Genomic DNA, 23,576 nt, shown 5'->3' with positions numbered 1-23,576 from the left:
AAAAGCACCCTGATTAGCCTGTTCACCATTGTATCCTCATCACACAGAACTGCCTGCACTAGTAGATACTTTCTCTATAAATGATTGAAGAATAAAATATAGGTCAGGCAGCCATTTAAAATTCCCACTGTCTTTAAGGAATAAAGATGCAAGTTCGAGGAGGAAACAGCTTGTTTCAAATGATGAGGAAAAAATCACAAAGGTAAAAATGCTTGCACATGAAGATTGTGCAGTCCGTTGGCTGTACTAAGAAACTGTGTTTAAACTTGGGCACAGAAGACTCAAATTTCACACTGGCACTCCATCATGGTTAACTTAAACAATTAAGGGGGATATATTGGAAGTGTATAGGAGTATCTCCTAGTAAATAGGGCAAGAGTGTTGGGTTTCAGGGGGACTTGGAACTAGGAACAGAAAAGCTTTCTGGGTCCAGGCAACACCTCCATGGATTTGCTTTATTTACTTAGTAGAGACTTTCTCTAGACTTTCTCTGCTTCTCAACATTATGGATAGCACATGGTTACTCTGTAGCTCCTGCTTTCCTTTTCCTTTTAAGAGACCAGTCCTATTTCTAAATTCCCAGGAAAGAGAATCTGATTGTCTAGTTTGAATTTGATTCAGTCAACTGTGGCTTGTAGCACAGGGTCAAAAAGTACCAGTTGGGGGGTTCCCTGGCGGTCCAGTGGTCAGGACTCTCTGCACTTCTACTGCGGCAGGCACAGAAACTAAGGTCCCTCATGCTGTGCTAAAAGGTAAGAAAAAGGTACGAGTTGGAATATGTAAGCTTATTTCAGTGGGTGAGGGAATAGTTAAGGGGGTCATTTGTGGTCTGGTGGACATACCAGTATACTCACTATCAAAGACATGTATGTTCACTCGCCTGGATAGATGTATAGATATAATATTTAGTTTAAAAAACTAGATTATAAAACTTCATGTATAATAGGATCCCATTTTAATAAAAGTGGATATGTAAGTATGTATATACACTTTGAAAAATCTGGAAATACAGGTACTAAAATGCTAGCCGTCTCTAGTAGTATTATGTGGTTTTTATTTTTTATATCTTTAGTTTGAATTTCATGCATGTATGGAATTTACATTTATTCTTTAAACCTTTTAGTATAAAGAAACTTCAAACATACAGACAGAATAATACAGTGAACTAAAGTACCCATTATCCATTTTATTGAAATACAGACAGTCTTACTTTGCCTATTACTTTTCTTTTATTGTCTAAATATTTTATAAAAAGTATGTTTTATTTTATAATTTAAAAATTAAAGCAAATTTTTTCTTTAAAAATTAGTGGATATATTTGAAATATCTATCTAACAATTTGAGAAGAAATAAGAATTAGACTTATGCTTCATATTTGTGTCCAAATAAATGCTGGATGTATTAGAAATTCAAATACTTTTATTTGTTCATTTATTTTTTGCAGTTTATTTATTTATTTATTTTTATTTTTAAAAATATAAATTTATTTATTTTAATTGGAGGTTAATTACTTTACAATATTGTGTTGGTTATACCATATATCAACATGAATCTGCCACAGGTATACACGTGTTCCCCATCCTGAACCCCCCCATACCATCCCTCTGGGTCGTCTCAGTGCACCAGCCCCAAGCATCCAGTACCATGCATCGAACCTGGACTGGCTATTCATTTCATATATGATATTATACATGTTTCAATGCCATTCTCCCAAATCATCCCACCCTCATCCTCTCCCACAGAGTCCAAAAGACTATTCTATACTTCTGTGTCTCTTTTGCTGTCTCGCACACAGGGTTATTGTTACCATCTTTCTAAATTTCATATATATGCATTAGTATACTGTATTGGTGTTTTTCTTTCTGGCTTGCTTCACTCTGTATAATAGGCTCCAGTTTCATCCACCTCATTAGAACTCAACATCACTCATTATCAGAGAAATGCAAATCAAAACCACAATGAGGTACCATTTCACACCAGTCAGAATGGCTGCGATCCAAAAGTCTACAAACAATAAATGCTGGAGAGGGTGTGGAGAAAAGGGAACCCTCTTACACTGTTGGTGGGAATGCAAACTAGTACAGCCACTATGGAGAACAGTGTGGAGATTCCTTAAAAACCTGGAAATAGAACTGCCTTATGACCCTCCAATCCCACTGCTGGGCATACACACCAAGGAAACCAGAATTGAAAGAGACACGTGTACCCCAATGTTCATCGCAGCACTGTTAATAATAGCCAGGATGTGGAAGCAACCTAGATGTCCATCAGCAGATGAATGGATAAGAAAGCTGTGGTACATACACACAATGGAATATTACTCAGCCATTAAAAAGAATACTTTGAAAATTCAAATACTTCTAAAAAGGACAGTAAGTACTAGGAGAAAATATAAGTGAACTTATTTGGAACCCAAAGATTAGTAGGTTAAATAAAATGCTGTAACAAAAACTACCATACATGAAAATCACCATATGCAAAATTAAAATACAAGTGAAAAACCAATAAAAAATTGCATGTTGTCTAAAAATACTAGCATAATCTAAAGTCAAATGCTTGTGAGAATAAATGAGCAATAGATATGAACAGGCAGATCGTCAAAGAAGAAATAAAAGTGGCCAATAAGTGTATGAAAAAAATTATTCTTACTAGCAATGGAAGGCAGACAAATAAAATAATAATGATAACTGATTTTTGTCCTAAGAAATCAGTAGAGAAGATATGGAGAAACAACCACTCTCATAGACTATAGAAGATGTAAACTGGCGACCCTTTTTTTTCTTTTTCTAATCGAAGTATCATTGACTTATGTGTGTGTACTTAGTTGCTCAGTCATGTCCAACTCTTTGCAACCCAATGGAGTGCCCGCCAGGCTCCTCCATCCATGGGATTCTCCAGGCAAGAGTACTGGAGCGGGTTGCCATGCCCGCCTCCAGGGGATCTTCCCGACCCAGACATGGAACCCAGGTCTCCCACATTGCAGGCAGACTCTTTACCATCTGAGCCACCAGGGAAGCCCATAATTGACATGAATTCGTTTCAGGGGAACAGCCTTTCTTGGGGACAATTGACAGTGCATAGGGAAGCCTTAGAATTTGGGATACCTTTAGCCTAACAATTGGCTCAGATGGTAAAGCGTCTGTCTACAATGCGGGAGACCTGGGTTCAGTCCCTGGGTTGGGAAGATCCCCTGGAGAAGGAAATGGCAATCCACTCCAGTACTGTTGCCTGGATAATCCCATGGACAGAGGAGCCTGGTGGGCTACAGTCCATGGGGTCGCAAAGAGTTGGACACAACTGAGCGACTTCACTTTGGCCTAATAATGACACTTAATAGGAAGTTATCATGACTATGAATAAAGATGTAGCTAAAAATATTTTACCATAGTACTAAATTTATACTAGTGAAAAATAAGAAACATGTCCCCAAAGAGAGGATTGCGCTAATAATTTTTAAGATTTTGGTGTACCTGTGCAAAATGTAGAATAATACTTAATGACATAAAATATACATTTGACATAGTAGGTAAAAATCAAACAAATTGAGAACATCTGCACGGACACTAAAATATTAGCTATATTTATTTTGAGGCATTGACTGTAGCTGCCATTTATTTCTTTGCTTATCTTACCTGTGATTTCTAAGCATGTATTCTATAATAAGACAAGAAAATTGTTTTAAACTAGTGATTGGTTTTAAGCAACAACTTGGAATGTATATGCTTTAGCTCTTTCTAACGATGCTCTGTCTATACAGATTTACTGACTTGTTTTAAAATTTCCCACAAAAAAATAGCTGTCCAGAGAAACTGAGGAAGAGGATGAGATGTGTGATTTAGATTTATAGACTGAAGTATGTGGGAAAATAAAAAGACAGTTGTCATTAGAAGATTTTGTACTAAGAAACTTCTTTTTGTTTTAATATAGTTTTAAAGTTGAATTTATTAATATACAGTCTGATTATTCCTGGAGAAGGGCATGGCAACCCACTCCAGTATTCTTGCCTGGAGAATCCCATGGACAGAGGAGCCTGGCGGGCTGCAGTCCGTGGGGTCACAAAGAGCTGGACACAACTGAGCGACTAAGCACAGCACGGCGCTGTCTGATTGTTGAGCAAGAAAGTCTGTGCTACTGTGGTTCAGAATTATTACTGAAAGAATTAAAAATAGGAGCAGCTGAATCTAAACGGTTTTTTGTTGTTGTTCCGAAAAAATTAGCTAAATAAGAAAATTAAGGTATTGAAAAATCATTGAGTAATATGATTATGGTAGACATGTGTCCATTTCTATGTCATTATTTAAAAAAAAAAATCTTTCCTGTAGATAATCAGAATGAGTTTGCTATTCTGAATAAACAGTTGGTTATGATAAATTATGACTGTTTAGGAGACCAAGTAATCTTTAGAAAAAGTTTTGTTAAAATTACCTCTACCATTCTTACTGCCTTAACACAACATTCATATTTTGCCTCTTTATATCCAAATTCCTTAATGTGATAAAAGTTACATTTAACTGATTTAATCAGGTCAGTCTGTTTAATCTGGTTTTGATCCTAGGTAATTTCATTATGGTAACTTTTTGTTTTTGTTTTGTTTAAGATTATATTTGGGAATTTAAATATCTTTTTGTTCAGCGGAATTGCATCCTAGAGAACCTAGAATTGCATACAACACCATGGTCATCCTGTGAGTGCCTGTTTGATGATGATATAAGAGCAATTACATTTAAAGCAAAATTTCAAAAAAACACACCCTCCCTTGTGAAGATGTCAGATTTAGCAACACACCTAGAGGAAAAGCGTTCAGGTAAGATCTTATTTATAAAAGACATTGCTAGTTTTAATATAAGCAAAGAAGCTGCCATTTGTAGGAAAAATGTATAACTGATATAAAAGTGAAATAGAGATCTCTGTAAGTAGCTGAAGCAGATACTAACCTCTTCCTGACTTTCTGCCTATAATCCTTTGAGATCAATTTGTAATTATTAAGGGTTACTTAAAAATATTTTTTGCATATAGTTATATAAGTAGCTTATCATTTAATATGCCAGAAATAGATAGCGACTCTAATCAGAATCACTGTTGAAATAAATATTTTATCAAGTTACTAAGCTATCATCTATACATGATTGTTAAAAATTAACATTGAGGAATTTCCTGGCGGTTCAGTGGCTAAGACTCCATGCTTCCAATGTCGTGGGCCCGGGTTTGATCCCTCCTCAAGGAACTAGATCCCACATACCACAACTAAGACCTGGTACAGTCAAATAAATAAATAACTATTTAAAAAAAAAAATTAACATTGACACAGAATTTATGGAATTTACTTACTGCTTTGTATATTGTAATAGCATACTTCCTGAACTTGAATATGTGTGTGAGTGTGTATATAAATTTCATTTTTAGAAGCATACCACAGGAAAGGATGCCTGATGAATTTTATATACATACTCACGCAATTTCCATGAGCAAAATATAATTAATTTCTTTTGGGTGAAGTAGTAGAAGGAGAATGTTTTAGGTTTAGTATGCTATATACTTTGAAATGAAGAGAGACTAAAATAGCAAAAATAAATAACTAGATACAATTTTAGTGGGAAATACCAATACTTTCCACTAAATTGCATTGGCTTCTTAACTATGGAAATGATGCTAAAAGATGCTAACTCCTAGTTGATGGTATTATAAATTAAACAGCATTTAAAGCTATAGTTAAGATTGCTAAATGCCAATAATGAGTAAATGTCGGTGATTATCAGTTTTGGAAACTAATAGAAAGCTTTCCAATGGCTATCATAGCGAATAAATTCAGAGGGAAAATAAAGATTGAAAAAAATGAGATGTATCTGCAGGTTTATTGTTATATAATTTAAATTTGTTAATGAAGAAAGATTTGGTGAAAAATTTTCCTCAGAATTTGTATAATATTACTGTTTTTGAAAAAAAAATTACTGTTTTTGATTTTATAGGTTGAGTTATTACAAATATCTCAGGAAATTTGGATCTTGACAGTGAATTTTAGCTTTATTCTCCAATTTGCATAAATAATTTTCAGAATTATTATAGATGGCTTTAGATTTCATTAAATGGTAGAATTGTTTTAAGTGAAATAAGGTTATTTTTACAGTTTTTCTAATGAAAAGAATCTGATCCCAAATAAATTAGGTTGAAGCTCCTGATAATCACGTGCTAAGAATCTCAACTCCATTTCTTGGGGTTTTTTGCTAGCATGCTCTGCCCTCTTCTGGTTCGTCCACAGAAATGTAAGAGTTGGGTCCTATGCAGTTAATAGGACCTTTCAGTTGGTGCTTTTCAAACAGGTTCAGAATGTTAGATTTTAAAAAAATTTTTTTAACAAGATTTTTGGGATGTAATTTTCATATAGGCAGTTGCCCTCATTTAATAAAGTGTGTGCATTCACACTGGTGAATATGGACATGAAGCCTATGAAAGCAACCACAGTCATGGCGTCGTCGCCCACCTCTTTGTATCTCTTTCCACCCCTCCTCCCTGCCCCTGACCCTTCCAGGGGGTCACGCTGCTTTCTGTCACTAAAGATTAATCTGAATTTTCTGTGCTTTTATATATATGGAATCCTTTGTTTGGCATCTCTAACTTGGCCAATTCTTGGAGAGGTATCAGTTTCTTTGAGACGTATCTATGTGGTTGTGTGTATCAGTAAATCATTCTTTATCCTGTTATACAAATATACCCTGCTTTGTTTATTTGTTCAGTTATGGATGTACATCTGGGTTGTTCCAGTTCTTGGCTATTATAAAGTTTCTATAAACATTCAAGTACAAGGCATTATTCAGACATAGTCTTTCTTTTCTCATGAGTGAATACCCAAGAATTGAATCAATAGCTGGATTATATGGCAAGCTTATGTTTAGCTGTTAAAGAAACTGCCAAAAAAATAAAAATAAACTGCCTGTTTCCCAAAGCAGTTGTCCCACTTTGCATTTCCACCAGCAGCGTACGAGCTCTGTTTTTCCGCACCCGCCTCAGCATTTGGTATGGCATTCTTCTTCATTTCATTCATTCCGGTAGATGTGTAGCGATGGGTCACCATACTCTCAGCTTGCGTTTACTTAGTGGCTGGTGATGTTGAACATCTTTTATGTACTGAATTGCCACCTACATATCTTCTCTAATGAAGTGTCAATTGAAATCTTTTGCTTTACCAAGAAAAAGTTGGCTTCATTGTTTTATTGAGCTTTTAGAGTTCTTTATATTCTGGGTAAAAATTCTTCTTTTGGGGGACTTAACCTGGTGGTCCAGTGGTTAAGACGTCACCTTTCTAAGGCAGGGAGTTTGTGTTCAGTCCCTGGTCAGAGAGCTAAAATTCCACTTGCTTTGAGACGCTTACTCCTTGGAAGGAAAGTTATGACCAACCTAGACAGCATATTCAAAAGCAGAAACATTACTTTGCCAACAAAGGTCCGTCTAGTCAGGGCTATGGTTTTTCCTGTGGTCATGTATGGATGTGAGAGTTGGACTGTGAAGAAGGCTGAGCACCGAAGAATTGATGCTTTTGAACTGTGGTGTTGGGGAAGACTCTTGAGAGTCCCTTGGACTGCAAGAAGATCCAACCAATCCATTCTGAAGGAGATCAGCCCTGGGATTTCTGTGGAAGGAATGATGCTGAAGCTGAAGCTCCAATACTTTGGCCACCTCATGCGAAGAGTTGACTCATTGGAAAAGACTCTGATGCTGGGAGGGATTGGGGGCAGGAGGAGAAGGGGATGACAGAGGATGAGATGGCTGGATGGCATCACGGACTTGATGGACGTGAGTTTGAGTGAACTCCGGGAGATGGTGATGGACAGGGAGGCCTGGCATACTGGGATTCATGGGGTCACAAAGAGTCGGACACGACTGAGCGACTGAACTGAACTGAACTTCAGGCCAAAAAAACAAGACGCAAACCAAAACCAATATTGTAACAAATTTAATAAACACTTTAAAAATAATCCACATCAAAAAAAGCTTAAATTTTTTCTTTTTTCTTTTTTTTGCATCCAGCTTGTAGGGCAGTTCCCTGACCAGGACTGGACCTGTGCTCCAGTAGTGAAAGTGCTGGGTTCTGACCACTGGGCTGCCAGGGAATTCTTGCTTTTTGTTGCCCTGTTGTTGTTTAGTCACTAAGTCATGTCACACTGTTCGCAACTCATGGATTGTAGGCCACCAGGCTCCTCTATCCATGGGATTTCCCAGGCAAGAATACTGGAGTGGGTTGCCACCTCCTTCTCCAGGGGATTTTCCCAACCCAGGGATCAAACCTGTGTCTGCTGCATTGGGAGTCGTATTCTTTACCACTGAGACACCCGGGAAGCCCAGAGAATTACTGCTAATATCTGTGAATAAGAAGCTTTCTGTCTGTATCACGGTGGATATTTGTCTGCAGTCTCCTTGTGTCTCTTTCTGGTTTTGGCGTTAGAGCAGTGCTCATAGAATGAGTCGACGAGTAGTGTCTCCTCTTCAGTCATCCCTTCCCTGGTGGCTCAGAGGTTAAAGCATCTGCCCACAATGCGGGAGACCTGGGTTCAATCCCTGGGTCGGGAAGATCCCCCTGGAGAAGGAAATGGCAACCCACTCCAGTATTCTTGCCTGGAGAATCCCACGGGCGGAGGAGCCTCTTCAGTTTTCTAGAAGAGTTTATTTGGAATTGGATTAAATTCTTCCATACATGTTTGGCAGAACTCCTTCAGGCCTCTCTGGGCCTGAAGTTTTCTTTATTGGAAGGTTTTTAACTACAAATTCAATTTCTTTAATAGATACAGGGCTATTCTAGTTACTTGTTTCTTCTTAAGTGCGCTTTGATCGTTTGTATCTTTCAAGAAGTTTGTTCATTTCATCTAGGTTGTTGGCACAACAACAACAAAAGTTTGTTGGCATGAAGTTATAATATTTTCTTACTATCCCTTTTAATATATGTAGAATTTGTAGTGATAGTGGTATTACCTGATATTGCTAATTTGTGCCTTCTCTCTCTTTTTTTTTTGACTGATCATCGGCTGGAGTTTTACCAGTTTTATTAATCTGCTCATATAAGTACCTTTTGTATTCATTATTTTTTCTATTTTCTAGTCCATTGATTTCTGCTCTGATCTTTTTTTTTCCTTTCTTCTACTTTCTTGGGTTTCTTTCTTTTTTTTCACATTCCTTAGGGTGGAAATGGAGGTAACTGAGATGTTTTTTCCCAATGTAGGAGTTTAGTGCCATGAATTTTCCTGTAAGTATAACTTCTAGGTTCTCTGCTGAATACCTTATGAATTATGAGATTTTCCCCTCCAGCTGGTGGGAGAAGACACTATTCCTATCTCTGTGCAAGCTTCAGGGATTGTCCAGTACTTTTGGATGGTTCTTTTCTTGCCCTCTGGTTACATATATTGGTCAGTATTCAGTTGAATTCTTCAGGCGGGGGGTACCCTCTGCAGTGCTCCAGAGTTCCACTCCGTCTTGTCTCATAACCAACTCTGATGTCTCTAGCCATATTAGCCTTCCAGACTCAAGCTGTGTCTGCTGTCAGTTCAGGGAAACCACCAGGCTCTGCCTGGGCCTGCTTTCCTGTACTGTAGCCAGTGAGCGCTTGTCTGTAAGCTGGGGCAGTTACTAGGCTGACAGCTTTTGCTTCTCACCTCTTAGGGATCTCTGTCCTTTGTTGCCTGATAGCTAATGTCCTGAGAGTTGCTGTTTCGTACATTTTGTTTGGTTTTTAGTTGCTTCCGGTGTCAGCTGTTTTTATGCACAACTCTTCAATAAACATCATGGTTTGTTGTTTTCCACGTCAACAGCCAGTTCTCCAACTCTGAACACCAACTGGGTGTTGTACAGGTCAATTCAATTTTGACGCTGCCTACTTCAAGTTAGTGTCAGACTTCACAGCTTTAAGAGCTCAGTCCTGGCCCAGAAAATTAAAAAACAAAAGCCCACTTTTTAATTGAATTACAGAGATTTATTCTCAGAGAACTCCATATACCCACTTCTACATGGAAACATTTATTATTAACTTTAACCAAATGTAAGTTCATGTGCTGGACACACAGTGAGGCCTAATGAACTGAAATGTCAGAGTTTAGAGCAGAAAAAGGTTTACTGAAGGGCCAAGCAAGGAGAATGAGCAACTCATGCTCAAAAACTCCTAAGTCCCTGATGGTTTTCAGGGAGAAGTTTTTATGGGCAATATTTGGGATGTGAAAGGGTGTGACTTTCTTCAGATTGGTTGGTGGTAAGGTCACAGGATAATGTTCCAGGAATCTTGTGCTTTTTAGCCTGAAGTTACCATCCTCCAGCTGGGTGGGGGCCTTAGTTCCTGCAGAAGAACTCAAAGATACTGTTATATATATTTTATGAGAAGGACCCTGCCCCACTGGTATACTGTTCTTTCTTGACTGCTTCTTCGATTCCCTCCCTTCCCAGATTCGTAACTGAATTGGAACTCGGAAGGTCAAGGGGGCTGAATGAAGCCTGTTTCTTAGAAACAAGACATGAGGACAGAAAGGAATTTGTACCTGGGAGGGAGGGCCCCGTAGGGTCATGCTCTGTTTTAGTACTAGCAGTCAATTTAAATTAATAATATTTCTGGAAAATAAACACAGATAGTAGAAAATTTACACATTTTTACATCATCAAACAAAAATTCGATACAACTTTCAAACATGGGAGTGAGTGGCCACAGAAGCCTCTAGACTGATACTAACCGGTGAGACCTCCTCGGGCAGTGCTGTAGTGCCATGTATGTGTCTAAACCTGCTTCCCGTTTCTGTGTCCCTCCTGCCGCCGCCTCTGAAGCCTCACGGGCTTGTGAGGATGATCACTGCAGGAAGAATGCCGCAGGCATGTAGAGGGGCTGCATTTATGTTGGTGTCACAGAAGAGTCAACCCTTTTTTTGTTTTAACAATCTTCTTTTTTTTTTAAGTCTTTATTGAACTTGTTACAACATTGCTTTGGTTTTTTGGCCACAAGGCATATGGGATCCTAGCTCCTCAGTTCAGTTCAGTTCAGTTCAGTCGCTCAGTCGTGTCTGACTCTGCGACCCCATGAATCGCAGCACGCCAGGCCTCCCTGTCCATTACCAACTCCTGGAGTTCACTCAGATTCACATCCATTGAGTCAGTGATGCCATCCAGCCATCTCATCCTCGGTCGTCCCCTTCTTCTCCTGCCCCCAATCCTTCCCAGCATCAAAGTCTTTTCCAATGAGTCAACTCCTCAACCAGGGATCAAACCCGCACCCTCCTCATAGCAAGGCAGTCTTAACCACAGGACCAGGAAATTCCTGTTACATATCTTTTACATAAAACATCTACTTGCTGGGGTTAGAGGCCTAGAATTAGATATAACGATAAAAATAAACAACATATAGACAACAACAAATTAGGTGGCTATGGTTTTGATGATTAATAGCACAAAGGATATATCCTCACTTCATTTGGGGCATGAGGCTGGGAATTGGGAGTATTCTTGCAGGCCCTGGAGAGGTACTCCCCACTGGGAAACCATACAAAAACCTTGTGCTGTTATAGTCAGTCCCTGGTGGGCTTCCCTGGTAGCTCAGCTGGTAAAGAATCCGCCTGCAATGCAAGAGACCCTAGTTCAATTCCCTAGTTCAAATTGGGAAGATCCTTTGAAGAAGGGACGAGCTACCCTTACTCCTGTATTCTTGGGCTTTTCTGGTGGCTCAGGTGGTAACGAATCCACCTGCAACGCGGGAGACCTGGGTTCGATCCCTGGGTGGAGAAGATCCCCTGGAGGAGGGCATGGCAACCCAATTGCCACGGGGAGTTCTTGCTTAGAGAATCCCCATGGACAGAGGAGCCCGGCAGGTTACAATCCACGGGGTTGCAAAGAGTCGGACACGACTGAGCAACTAAGGACAGCACAGCACGCAGTCAGTCCCTGGCAGTGAAACTGAGCAGGATCCTCCTCCCTGGTACAGACATCAATCTTTTCAACCAAGGTAGCCAAATGAATCTTTCCTCTTAGCTACAGGCAGATGACCCCTTACACTTTAGAGTAAATGCTGAAGCCATAAGTGAGTGAGCTTGTCTAGCAAGAGAGCAGAGAAGACCAAGACCTTAGTGTCCTTCACTATGAGTAGCTGTGAACCAACCATGTAATTAACCATGCTTGTAAATTAGAGTTATGGTTTTGGCCTCCTAATTTATGATATTTCTTTTTGCTTATCTTTTACAGGAGTGATTCTAATCAAAGCCCAGATTTTAGAGCTAGTGTTTCCCATTACAGCAGTTCAGAAAATAGCTCTAAATGCTCGCAGTTCTCTGAAGAGTATTTTTTCTTCTCTTCCCAATATTATATACACTGGCTGCGCAAAATGTGGATCAGAACTACAAACAGATGAGAACAAGATCTACAAACAATGTTTTAGCTGCTTGCCATTTACTATGAAGAAAATACACTATAGGTAAGGCAACTAAGCAGGCCAGCTAGATGGAAAGTGTTTATTATTACGGGACTAGAAATGACCAAAAAGTTATATATATCAAGTGTTTCTGATGAAAAATAACTGGAGCTAATCCAAGAGAATAAATTTTTCCTCCTGAGTGATGGAGAAATGGCTATTTATGAAAGCAAAAATTGCCCAGTAATCGTAACAGGAATTTTTGAAAAGCAGTAATTGGGAGATTTTATTGTTTTTAAGCAGATATACTAAAGAAACCTTTTACTTGGTTTAATTTTTAACCAAGTTCTAAATGGCTCATAAGAAACTCATTTCCCCATCTTAACACATTATTGGAATTTAAAGGTTAAAATTAATTATATGATCTAACCCCTGAGTTGTAGAAGCTAGTAAGATGTTTAACTTTTCTGCACCTCAGTTTTCTCATCTTCACACTAAACATTAAGGATAGCAGATTAGCAATCAGTGTTTCATGCTCTTGTCTATTTCTAAATACTGTAGTATCTAAAAACCAAATGCAGATATGTTCAGCATGTTATCATGGAATACTTTAAATAAGAAAGTTTATAGAAGCATAGTCCATTAGCCTTATTTCTCTTTACATATATTTCTGTTTGTTATGAATAAGTAAATGAACTTTGCTCTTACTTTGGAAGTTGCTTGTCTGAAAAAGAAGGTTGGATTCAGATGCAAGGTCCCCTCCTCCCTTTGTCTCCACCAAGTCCATTCTCCACAGCCAACAGAGTAACCCCTGCCTTCCTTTAGAACCTTTCCGGAATTTCCCGTCACACTCTGCATTTGCCATCACACTCGTCTGCCACACTCCGTGCCTTGATCTCTGGGTTGATACTAGCCTTCTGTACGGTTTTTAGCGCTCTGACTTTTTCCTCCTTAGGGCTTTCTCGCCTGGTTCTCTCCCTGCCTGACCCCGCAAGGCTGACTCGTTCGTGTCTTAGTTGAGGGGCCCTTCATCAGAGAGACTTTTTTTTAGTCGCCTCCTTTGTTCTCCGTTGAAGGGCCCTGTGTGTGCACCTGGAGTCATTTACTTGCGTAGTCTTCTGAAAAACCTCTTTATGGAGATACAGTTCACAGTCCATCGAATTAACCCATCTAAAATGTAAAATTCCAAGGCTTTAGTATATTCACAGGCTTGTGCAGCTGTTACCACAATCCATTTTAGGTCACCTTCCCCTCTCCCACCCCCAAAGTGGCCACTTCTCACTCTCCCGTCCCACCAGCCTAGAGCACCCACTAGTCGAATTTCTGGCTCTGCAGATGTACTTACTTTGGACATTTCATATAAATAATCATGCAGGGTGCAGTCTTTTATGACTGGCTTCTTCTTTTTTAACATGTTTCCAGGTTCGTCCATATTGTAGCATATATCAAGCACTTCATTTTGTTTTATTCCCAGGTAATATGGGCGTCCCTGCATGCCAGGGCAGGAGATGCACGTTTGATCCCTGGGTTGGGAAGATCCCTGGAGAAGGAAATGGCAACCCACTCCAGGATTCTTGCTTGGGAAATCTCATGGACAGAGGAGCCTGGTGGGCTTAGTCCTTGGGGTCGCTAAAGAGTTGGACACAACTTGACGACTAACCAACAACATATGGATACACCGCATTTTATCTATCCCTTCATCAATTGGTGAACGTTTGGATTGTGCCTACTTTTTGGCTGTTATACATAATACTGCTCCAGACATTCATGTACAACTTTTCGTGTGGCCATGTTTTCATTTCTCTTGGGCATGCACTCAGGAGTAGAATTGCTAGGTTGATGTGGAACTTTTTACCCCTTTTGAGGAACTCCCAAACTGTTTTCCAAAGCTGCTGCACAGTTTTAGTTTTACCAGCAGTGAATGAGGGTTGCAGTTTCTCCATGTCCTTGCTGTCACTTTTTATTATTGTCTGTTTCTCTTTTTTGTTGCATGTGCTTTTGGTATCGTATCTAAGAAAAGTATGCTTCCTAAGCCAATATCATGGAGGCTTACTCCTGTATTTTCTTCCAAGAATTTTATAGTTAGCTCTTACATACAGATTCATGATCTGTTTTGAGTTAATTTCTATATGTGGTATAAGGTAGGAGTCCAACTTCATTTGTTCATTCAGTTGTCCCTGTACTGTCGGTTGAAAAGCCTATTCTATCCCCACCGAAGCATCTTGCCTCCGTATTGAAAACCTTAACTGTCTTTCTATACCACTAAACTCTGAAGTTCCTTGGGTGAAGGAAGCAGATCTCTCTTGTTCACTAGTGTATACCCAGTGTATATACTGAATAGTACAAGATTTTGAGCACGTATTTGTTAAAATAGAGAATGGAGGAGGAGGGACGTCCCCGGAGGTTCCGTGGTTAAGACTTTGTGCTTCCCATGCAGGGGAGGCAGGTTCAGTCCCTCGTCAGGGAACTGAAGGCCCAGGTGCCGCGTGGCACATCCAGATTTAAAAAAGAGAATGGGAGAAGTGAGATACCCTGGGGAAGGATTATAAAAAGATAAAAGGACCTAGAATCATCGTGGATAAAGGGAAAAATAAGTTTTTAGAGAGAAAATCAGTAGTCGTGTTTTAGTGGTTACATTGAATTCCCCTATACTGGTATGTCTTTCTAAATTCGGTTCAGTTTATCTTGTGATAATTTATTTTTAAAGGGGGCGTATCCCTTTCTTTAAGAGCACACAGAATAATTTTATTCACGTCATTTTGCTCATATTGTTTGTTCTTTAGAGTGTATCATGGCTTGTCTCTACTTCTTTGTCTTTATTTAGTGACATGCGCAACAGTTTGTTTATTATGGTAAAGAATCCAGTGGGAAAAAATAACTTGAAATTGTAATTGTGAAATATGTGATTATCATCTTTATTTTATCTCTAAAAGTAATTTTCACAATAGGGTAAAATTATGTCTTCTTATATTAGTATCTGAAAATTTAAAATGAATGTGAAATAAATAAAATCTATTAATTTATTACTTGAAACTCTTTAAAATAAAAGCCCTTCATTTCTAGGGCATTTCAGGACATGCTAGTGTTGTTTTAGGAATTAAAATTAACTCTGCAGAAAAACCCAGTGATTTGGGCTTCCCTGGTGGTTCAGTGGTAAGAATCCACCTTGTAATGCAAGGGACACCAGTTTGGTCCCTGGCCTGGGAAGATCCCATATGCCTCGGGGCAACTAAGCCTGCGTGTAGTGATTACTGAAGCCAGCATGCGCTAGAGCTCGTGCCCTGGGACAAGAGAGGCCTTGGCAGTGAGGAGCCCACTCACCACACCTCGAGAGTGGCCCCTACTCCCCACAGGCAGAGAACGCCTTTGCACAGCAACAATGACCCAGTGCAGACAAAATAAGTAAATAAATAAATATTTTTTTATAAAAGCTGAGTTTTGAAATTATATTACATTTAAACATTTCTTTAACTGAAAATCTTTTTGATGGTCCTGAGCTGTTTACTCTTTTGCAGGCCAGCTTTAATGACCATAGTTGATGGAAAATATAAGGTCTGCATCCATGTGGGATCAAAGCTGATAGAGAAGATTCTTCTCAACATTTCTCCTGACTGGCTCCACAGAGTAATAGGTAAGCTATCAACATGCCATCAAGAGGTTGTCCTCTGTGAAACCATTCATATCAGGAGTACAGACAGCATATTAACGTAGAAGGAACACTATACTCTAAATTCACTTCTTTTCCTGTCAGTTTATAAGCAGAAGGATAGTTTAGCTTGAGTGAAACGCAAGACTGTACAGACTACTGTAAATAAGATAAGTGATCAGCGAGGACCAACTGCATAGCACAGGGAGCCCTACTCAATACTCTGTAATAACCTGTGTGGGAGAAGAGCCTGGAGATGAATAGGCGCATGTATGCGTGGAATTGCCTCACTTTGTTGGACACCAGAAACTAACACGACACTGCAAATCAACTATACTCCAATATAAAACAAAAAATGCTTAAATAAATAAAACTCTCATATGTGCAATGGAGAAAAAAAGAAACACAAGATTATGTGAGTTGGAAGGTAAGACTTGCTCTACGTCTGTCTCAGCACGTGGAGAGAGGTCGGTGCCTAATCTCTTCTTATTCTTTCCACTTGGCGAGGGAAAACACCAGTACCTTAGTTTTGTAATAGTTGAGTGAATGAATGTGCAGCGCTATACAAACATATGAAGACTGCCCAGATGTCAGTCATGTGGGTGTTCAGGAACCCCAGCTCTGATGATAGGCACAGCAACAGTGGCTGATCATCAGTAGCTGACAACAAACGTGAAGATGATCCATTTGTCAGATGCTCAAACTCCACCCTCCCCTCCTTAGTCTTAGACTCTCTGAGCAGATGAGTTAACCTCGTTTAAGGATGGCTCTGCCTCTTAATAGTGGGTTATTTTTTCTGGCTTTCATTTTTGCTTAAATGTTGAACATTGCTTATAGAACAGTACAGACTGAGGCGAACAGTATTTGTACCTAAAGTGAGCGTGCCTATTTTCTTCGACTTTTAATGGGGGTGGGCGTCAGCAGAGTAGAGTTAATTTTGCCAGACCATGAGTTGGATTTGAGTTTTTCATTGCTCTGGTTACCTTCAGGTCACCACTGGCTTCAAATTATCTAGCATTATCTGTGCTCATGGTGGGGAGTGTTTTCCAGAGACTTTCCTCCAAATATTCCTGCTCCACTGGCAGCTTTAATCCTTCACCCTGCACCCGGGCCTCAGAGAGTTTCTTGGCACAGGCTCCACTGGTTGTCATTTTTGCATCCCAGCCTAGAGAGAGGGGCAGGAGTGATTCTCTTTGATTCTTGTCTAGCCGTGGTCCTACACAGGTTCTTCGTGTGTCTGGTTCTTGGATGTGGTGCTTTCTAACAGGCCCTGTCCCTCCTGCCATAGCAGCCGAGCTCTGCCTGTGTCTTTGATGAGTATCTGTGCGTGGTCCTACCCCTATCCCAGCCTCAGGGTACTGCTGATGGTCTTGATCCAAGGTGGTTTTCTGCCCCTTCCCCAGGAATAGAGGGATTTTCCTCCATCTTCATCCTCACCCTCTGTATCTTGGGGCAGGAAGACTTGTGGTCTTAAGATCCCTGGTGGTCCAGGGGCTAAGACTCCACAATCCCAACGCACAGGGTCCCTGGTCAGGGAGCTAGATCCCACAGCCACGACTAAAGGTCCTGCAGTGAAGATCGAAGATCCTGCCTGCCGCAACTAAGACCTGGCACAAACAAATCAATAAATATTTAAAAAAGATTTTGATATTCATTAAGTAACTGACTCAGGGTTCTGTTATACAAACAGTATGTGTGTATATAACCATGATAAGATAGACTAGATAAACCTAAGAGTTCTTTTCTGATGTGGACATACCCTTTTTGTTTCAAGCTTAACTTAGGAAAAGATGAATCTCAGTTCCTTCCTGTATTGTTTTATGAAGCCGGTGGCTGTGCCATAATAGGAAACACCATCAGTCTGAACCCGTGCTTTCTCTTCAGAACAGCAGGAATTGGACCTCATCATAATAGAGTAACCTACGGCCAGAAAGAGCAGGGATAGAGATATTTACAGTGGCTTTGGGACTTGAGAAACCAAGGGAAACAATGAACCCTTTACGTGTGAGCATTTCCATTCCCTTGGAAAGGACACTAAGAGACCCACGTGTGTTTTCTTCCCCAGTCCCTCCCTCTGATGTCACCTACGGAATGGTCGCCGCGGACCTGCTCCATGCCTTGCTGGCGGGCAGCGGGGCACCTTGTGTCCTGAAGGTGCAGAGCCTCTTTGTGTTGGATGAGAACAGCTACCCACTGCAGCAGGACTTCTCCCTCCTGGATTTTTATCTCAACAGCTTGAAGCATGCATCCCAGTCCTTCTCTGAGACCAGAGGAAGAAAATGCAGGCGCTTTGAGGAAGAGCACTGAAATGATTTGTCTTTGGAAATGAATGACAGGGCTTTTGCTTGGGGTTTTAAAATAAGTATGTTTTATAAAGAGAACTGTGCTAAATATATTAATTAAAACTTTATTTTTCCCTAAGAAAATTCTGTGAAGTTTATTGGTCGCTCATTTTTTGGTCTTTCCCTTTCTTGCCCCTAGAGAAATGATCTAGCAATGAGGCAGCATGCAGCAGGTCATTAGGGTTAAGCCTCTCCCCGCTCAGTCCCTGCTCCATTCCAGGCTCTGTGCTAAGTACTGAGACATGGACCTGAGGAACTGCGTTTCTGCTATGGTCACACTCCTTCATTAATAAACTGTAGACATGACATGATTTCTTTGATTATAGTTATACATGACTATGGCTTAGTTCAGATAAGCCTATGTTTAGACAAGTTCCAGACGACCATGTCTTTTGATAAAGAGGCATTGAAAATGTAGGAACATGGTCGTGTTTCAACTCATTATCAGGGAAGGCAGAGAGTCATATTGTTCATTTCTAGAATTTGAGTTGGAGAAGGCAATGGCACCCCACTCCAGTACTCTTGCCTGGAAAATCACATGGACGGAGGAGCCTGGTGGGCTGCAGTCCATGGGGTCGCTGAGTCGGACACGGCTGAGCGACTTCACTTTCACTTTTCACTTTCATGCATTGGAGAAGGAAATGGCAAACCACTCCAGTGTTCTTGCCTGGAGAATCCCAGGGACGGGGGAACCTGGTGGGCTGCCGTCTAGGGGGTCGCACAGAGTCAGACACGACTGAAGCGACTTAGCAGCAGCAGCAGCAGCAGGATTTGAGTACCTCACTGAATTTACTTACCAACAGACACTTTACAACTTATTACATTCTATACATTCTCTCATTACAACTATAGCAGCAGCTCACAGAGAATGGTAGTCACCAGTGAGGAAATCGGGAGCGGTACTTAACCAGGAGGTCTGGAGGATGCTCAGTGGTACTAGATTAATCATATTGCTTGAAGAAAGCTAAATTTATGATAAAATGAACAGGTGTGTTTTGTAAAATTGTTTTGGTTCATTGAAAATTTTTTTTCTCAAATTCAGGCTTGTTTTGTTTTTAACTTGGCTTCCCTAAAAATGAACCTCAGGAGTTTTGTGATTCTCTCCAAAACCATATACAAAAATGATGAGAGTATGTATGAGAGTGCACACATACAAAAGAACCTTATTTGGTGGAGAAGGGTCTGTAACTTCTAACAAAACCTTCTTACACAGTTTGTGACAGCTTCTTGTCACGGGAGAACAAGCTCCTGCCTGATCTCTCACACGCCGACAGCTCCCGCCAAATGGCACCTCCTCTCTCCATCCTAGTATTTCTCTCTGATTCATTTCACTGTATGCTCAGATAAGCTCCGGGTAGCAGGCCAGCGAATTGTCTGCATAATCAGATACTAGATAAGCTAAGGAGCTGTCTTTATTTACATTTGTTCTTCTTCAGTTGCTCAGTCTTGTCCGACCCTTTTGTGACCCCATGGACTATAGCCCACCAGGCTCCTCTGTTCATGGGATGTTCCAGGCAAGAATACTAGAGTAGGTTGCCATTTCCTTCTCCAGGGCAATCTTCCTGATCCAGGGATTGAGCCTGAGTCTCCTGCATTGCAGGCAGATTTTCATGCAACACTGTGATCATACTGTCTGGAAGAATCTTACCAGTATGGTATAGTGATTCCCCTAAATGGGAAATCCTGGTTTTATTTTCTCCTTTATTTTTGCTTGATGGAATTATTAGAAAAATGTCCCTAACTTCTAAAGAATATAAATTCCCTGCATTAGATCACTTCCCAAATATAGAAAAAATATATATTCATGTAACCAATATCCCAATTAAGATTTAGAACATTTCCATCACTCTAAAACTTCCTCTCATCTCTACCTCCAGTTAGTTCCCACTAATGACAGGAAATCACTGTTCTGATTTCTACCACCATAGATTAGTTTGTCCTGTTCTTGAATTTCATATAAGTAAAATCATATAGTTTATTTCCTTTGTGAACTTTTTTCTCACATCATTTTTGAAATGCACGCAAGTTTTCATGTGACTCAGTATTTCATTCTTTTTATTGCTGTGGAATATACCAATTTTATGAATATATTACATTATCCATTTTCTAGCTGCTATAAGCATCATTTTACAAGTCTTGTTGTGGATGTATGTTTTTATTTTGTAGTTGGGGAGGTAAATCCCTATGGAGATCGCTGGCTTATGGGATAGGTGTAGATTTAACTTTGTAAGAAAACTTTCAAGCAGTACTCCAAGACTGTTCTATACATGTATGAGGATTCCGATTCTACACCTTTGCCAACATTTGAGGGTGTCATTTTCATTTTAGCCGTTGTAATGGGTGTAAAGTGGTTTAAAACATTAGGTTAGTGGCTGTGAGAAGGGGAGCTAGTGCTTGGGAATGGGCACGAGAGAAGAGTGTGTGTGTGTGGTGGTGGAGGAGCTAGCTAGCTTATCAGTTTCACCACGGTTATCAGTTATCAGTTTCCCTGCAGCTCTGATGGAGGAGATAGGTAGGCCCAGGCTGAGCCCTGCCTGCAACTGGTGTCCTGCTGATACTTTGAGATGGGATACCAGTGGGAGCATTGGGCCTGACTGGGTGCATTCTTGTGGATTTCCCCCCAGGACACATGCAGAGGAGGCTTTCAGTTTAGGGGAAGGACAAAAGGAGGGAGAAAATGCAAACTGGAATCCAGCTTGGCTGAGATGTGCCCCAAGCCAGGGCCAAATTTGGAGATGACTGGCCAGAAAAAAAAAAAAAAAGTCCAGAAAACTAACACTACATAAGCAACCTAAGCTGCCCCTAGTAGATGCAACTCACTCAGCTCACCTGTGTGCCCCTTCAAACGTATCCTGTTGTTTCCACACACACTTTGCTTCTTCCACATGTATTTTGCTTCTGATGAACCGCCCCCCCCTTTTTATTTTGTCTCACAATCTTGATCTCTGCTGAGTTCTTCAAAGAAGACAAGAACCGAAGTCCTTTTTTCAGCCTTTCACCTCCGGAATCAGCTCCAAATTCATCCTTTAAAACTTGCTTTGCAGATGGAATTCCCTTTAAGCGTCTCTCCTTCGCAGTGAGTACGCTACTAAACAGTAGAAGGCGCTAGAGATCCATTGCGGGATGTAGGCGCTTTTCTCGGTGGGTGCTAGTAGCTGCCGGAGAAGGCAAAGGCACCCCACTCCAGTACTCTTGCCTGGAAAATCCCGTGGACGGAGGAGCCTGGTAGGCTGCAGTCCATGGGGTCGCTGAGGGTCAGACACGACTAAGCGACTTCACTTTCACTTTTTACTTTCATGCATTGGAGAAGGAAATGGCACCCGACTCCAGTGTTCTTGCCTGGAGAATCCTAGGGACGGCGGAGCCTGGTGGGCTGCTGTCTGTGGCGTCGCACAGAGTCGGACACGACTGAAGCAACTTAGCAGCAGCAAGCAGCAGCAGCCAGTAGCTGCACTTATGTCCCCAGGGGTGCGCCGACACTGGGTGGCGCTCTGCTCCAGGGACATACGCTGGACGCCGCGGGTCGCTCCACCGGCTTGCGGCTTGGCCTAGCCCGTCAATCACGTTCCCATGGCCCTCCTGACAAGGAGACCACCAGCTCCAGGCCCCCCTCCGGTCTGTACCCATGCACCACCCACCCCACTCATCCACTCCCTGCAAGTTTGTCCTACCAGATTTGTCAAACAGCAAACCGATAAAAGCATATTACCAACTCAAAGGGCAGATAGAAATCAAAGCTCGTTATTTGCTGGATTATACCTCATTAGTGGAGATGAACAGAGAATTTACCAGACAGGAGTGAAGGACAGAGGAAAGGAGAGGGAGGGAGGGAGGGAAGTAGGGGAATAGGGATGAAACGTGGAGAAATAAACAGCCTCACTAGAAACCAAACGGGGACAAACTGAAGCGGCTCTATTGAATAGGCACTTACAGGTCTTTACATGGATCCCAGGCTGTGGAATGTTCTGGCACTCTGCAGCACCTCTGTCCTTTCTGAGGTCTCTCGGGCTTTATGTGATATAATGTTACCATTTTTAGACATCTGGAATCTGATTCAGATTCCAGCTTCACCACTTCCTAGTTCTGCAGCCTGAGAGATGGCATTGCCTTCCCGATGCGCACGCCCCTCACTTCTAAGTGTGGGCAAGTTCCTCCTGAACTGTTGTACAGTTTCACAAGCGAATGCTCAAAGGCCTAGTACAGTTCCTCAGCGCTAGTTCCCTCCTCCCCACTTTGATAGTCCACTCTGAGAAACACAACCCTGAAGTAGAGAGGGGAGGAGTGATCTGAGCAAATAATCCCATACTTAAAAATTAAGGGGAAAAACCCATAATAGGCAGATAGTCCAATCTAGCTTCATAAATTAAGACATACATCATTTTGTTGAAAGAGCCAGCCTTATAGAATGTAATCGGTTAACTGCTTCATTCTGTTCTTCCCCAGTCACCCATTCAAACCTGCTTCCCCCTTCCCTTTGGATAAAATCTAGGGCAAGTACCATGACTTTTTTGATCATTCTTACATAACAATAAATCTTTCCTGTGACTTCTAGTTGTAAAAACAAGCTATGTTCAGCACTGGAAATGTCCAACCCCACGCAGTGGTCTAAACCTCCGACGTCATTTGAAGTCTACACCTCCCCTTCTCTCCCGCCCTGACCGAGGCTCATGCTTTATAGATAGGCATGGAGCTCCATTTTTTATTTCTCCAGTTTGTGCTTCCATTCCTCCTCCCAATTTTCTAACAGGAATCTCTTTCTTTTTAATTTTAATTTTATTTATTTATTCACTTTTTTGGTTGCTCCATGTCATGTGGGACCTAGGTTTCTGTGCCAGGGTTTGAGCTCACATCCTCTGAATTGGAAGCGTGCAGTCTTAACCACTGGACAACCGCCACCACCACTGTCCCCTAACAGGGATTTTTGATCATCCAGGCAGGGGCAGGGCAGTGGTACAGAAAGGCCACCTAAGGGGCAAGGGAGGTGCTATGTGACCAGTTATGAGCTAGAGTGCTCACATGGGTTTTTCCAGAGCCTCCTTTTTCTGCAGGTTCCCATGACTCAGGTTTGCCCCGGAGTGTGGGATGGCACACAGTACCCTTCTTATCCACTTTAAAGGTCTGTATTACAGTTTTGGGAAATGAAAGTCTGAAAATTATGCTTCCCAGACTCTCTTATGGACCAGGTTCCAGGTTGCTCACCAAATGTGAGGCACTCAGGTGAAGCTAG

The 23,576-nt window shown here is 41.1% G+C and overlaps 1 protein-coding gene across 1 annotated transcript in view; it reads left to right on the top strand.

The window, feature by feature from the left end:
* SHLD2 (shieldin complex subunit 2) overlaps positions 1–18,314 on the top strand; it is a 41,070-nt gene extending 22,756 nt beyond the window's left edge. Inside the window, exons 5-8 of the mRNA XM_052639673.1 lie at positions 4,598–4,804; positions 12,196–12,424; positions 15,877–15,992; positions 18,073–18,314. Coding sequence (XP_052495633.1) covers positions 4,598–4,804; positions 12,196–12,424; positions 15,877–15,992; positions 18,073–18,314 — 794 coding nt within the window. The remainder of the gene's footprint in view (positions 1–4,597; positions 4,805–12,195; positions 12,425–15,876; positions 15,993–18,072) is intronic.
* Positions 18,315–23,576: the final 5,262 nt, after the last annotated feature.

Source organism: Budorcas taxicolor, chromosome 5, assembly GCF_023091745.1.
Source record: "Budorcas taxicolor isolate Tak-1 chromosome 5, Takin1.1, whole genome shotgun sequence".
Taxonomy (NCBI): domain Eukaryota; kingdom Metazoa; phylum Chordata; class Mammalia; order Artiodactyla; family Bovidae; genus Budorcas; species Budorcas taxicolor.
The sequence above is the reverse complement of the archived record's forward strand: the minus strand, read 5'-3'. Positions and strand labels throughout refer to the sequence as shown.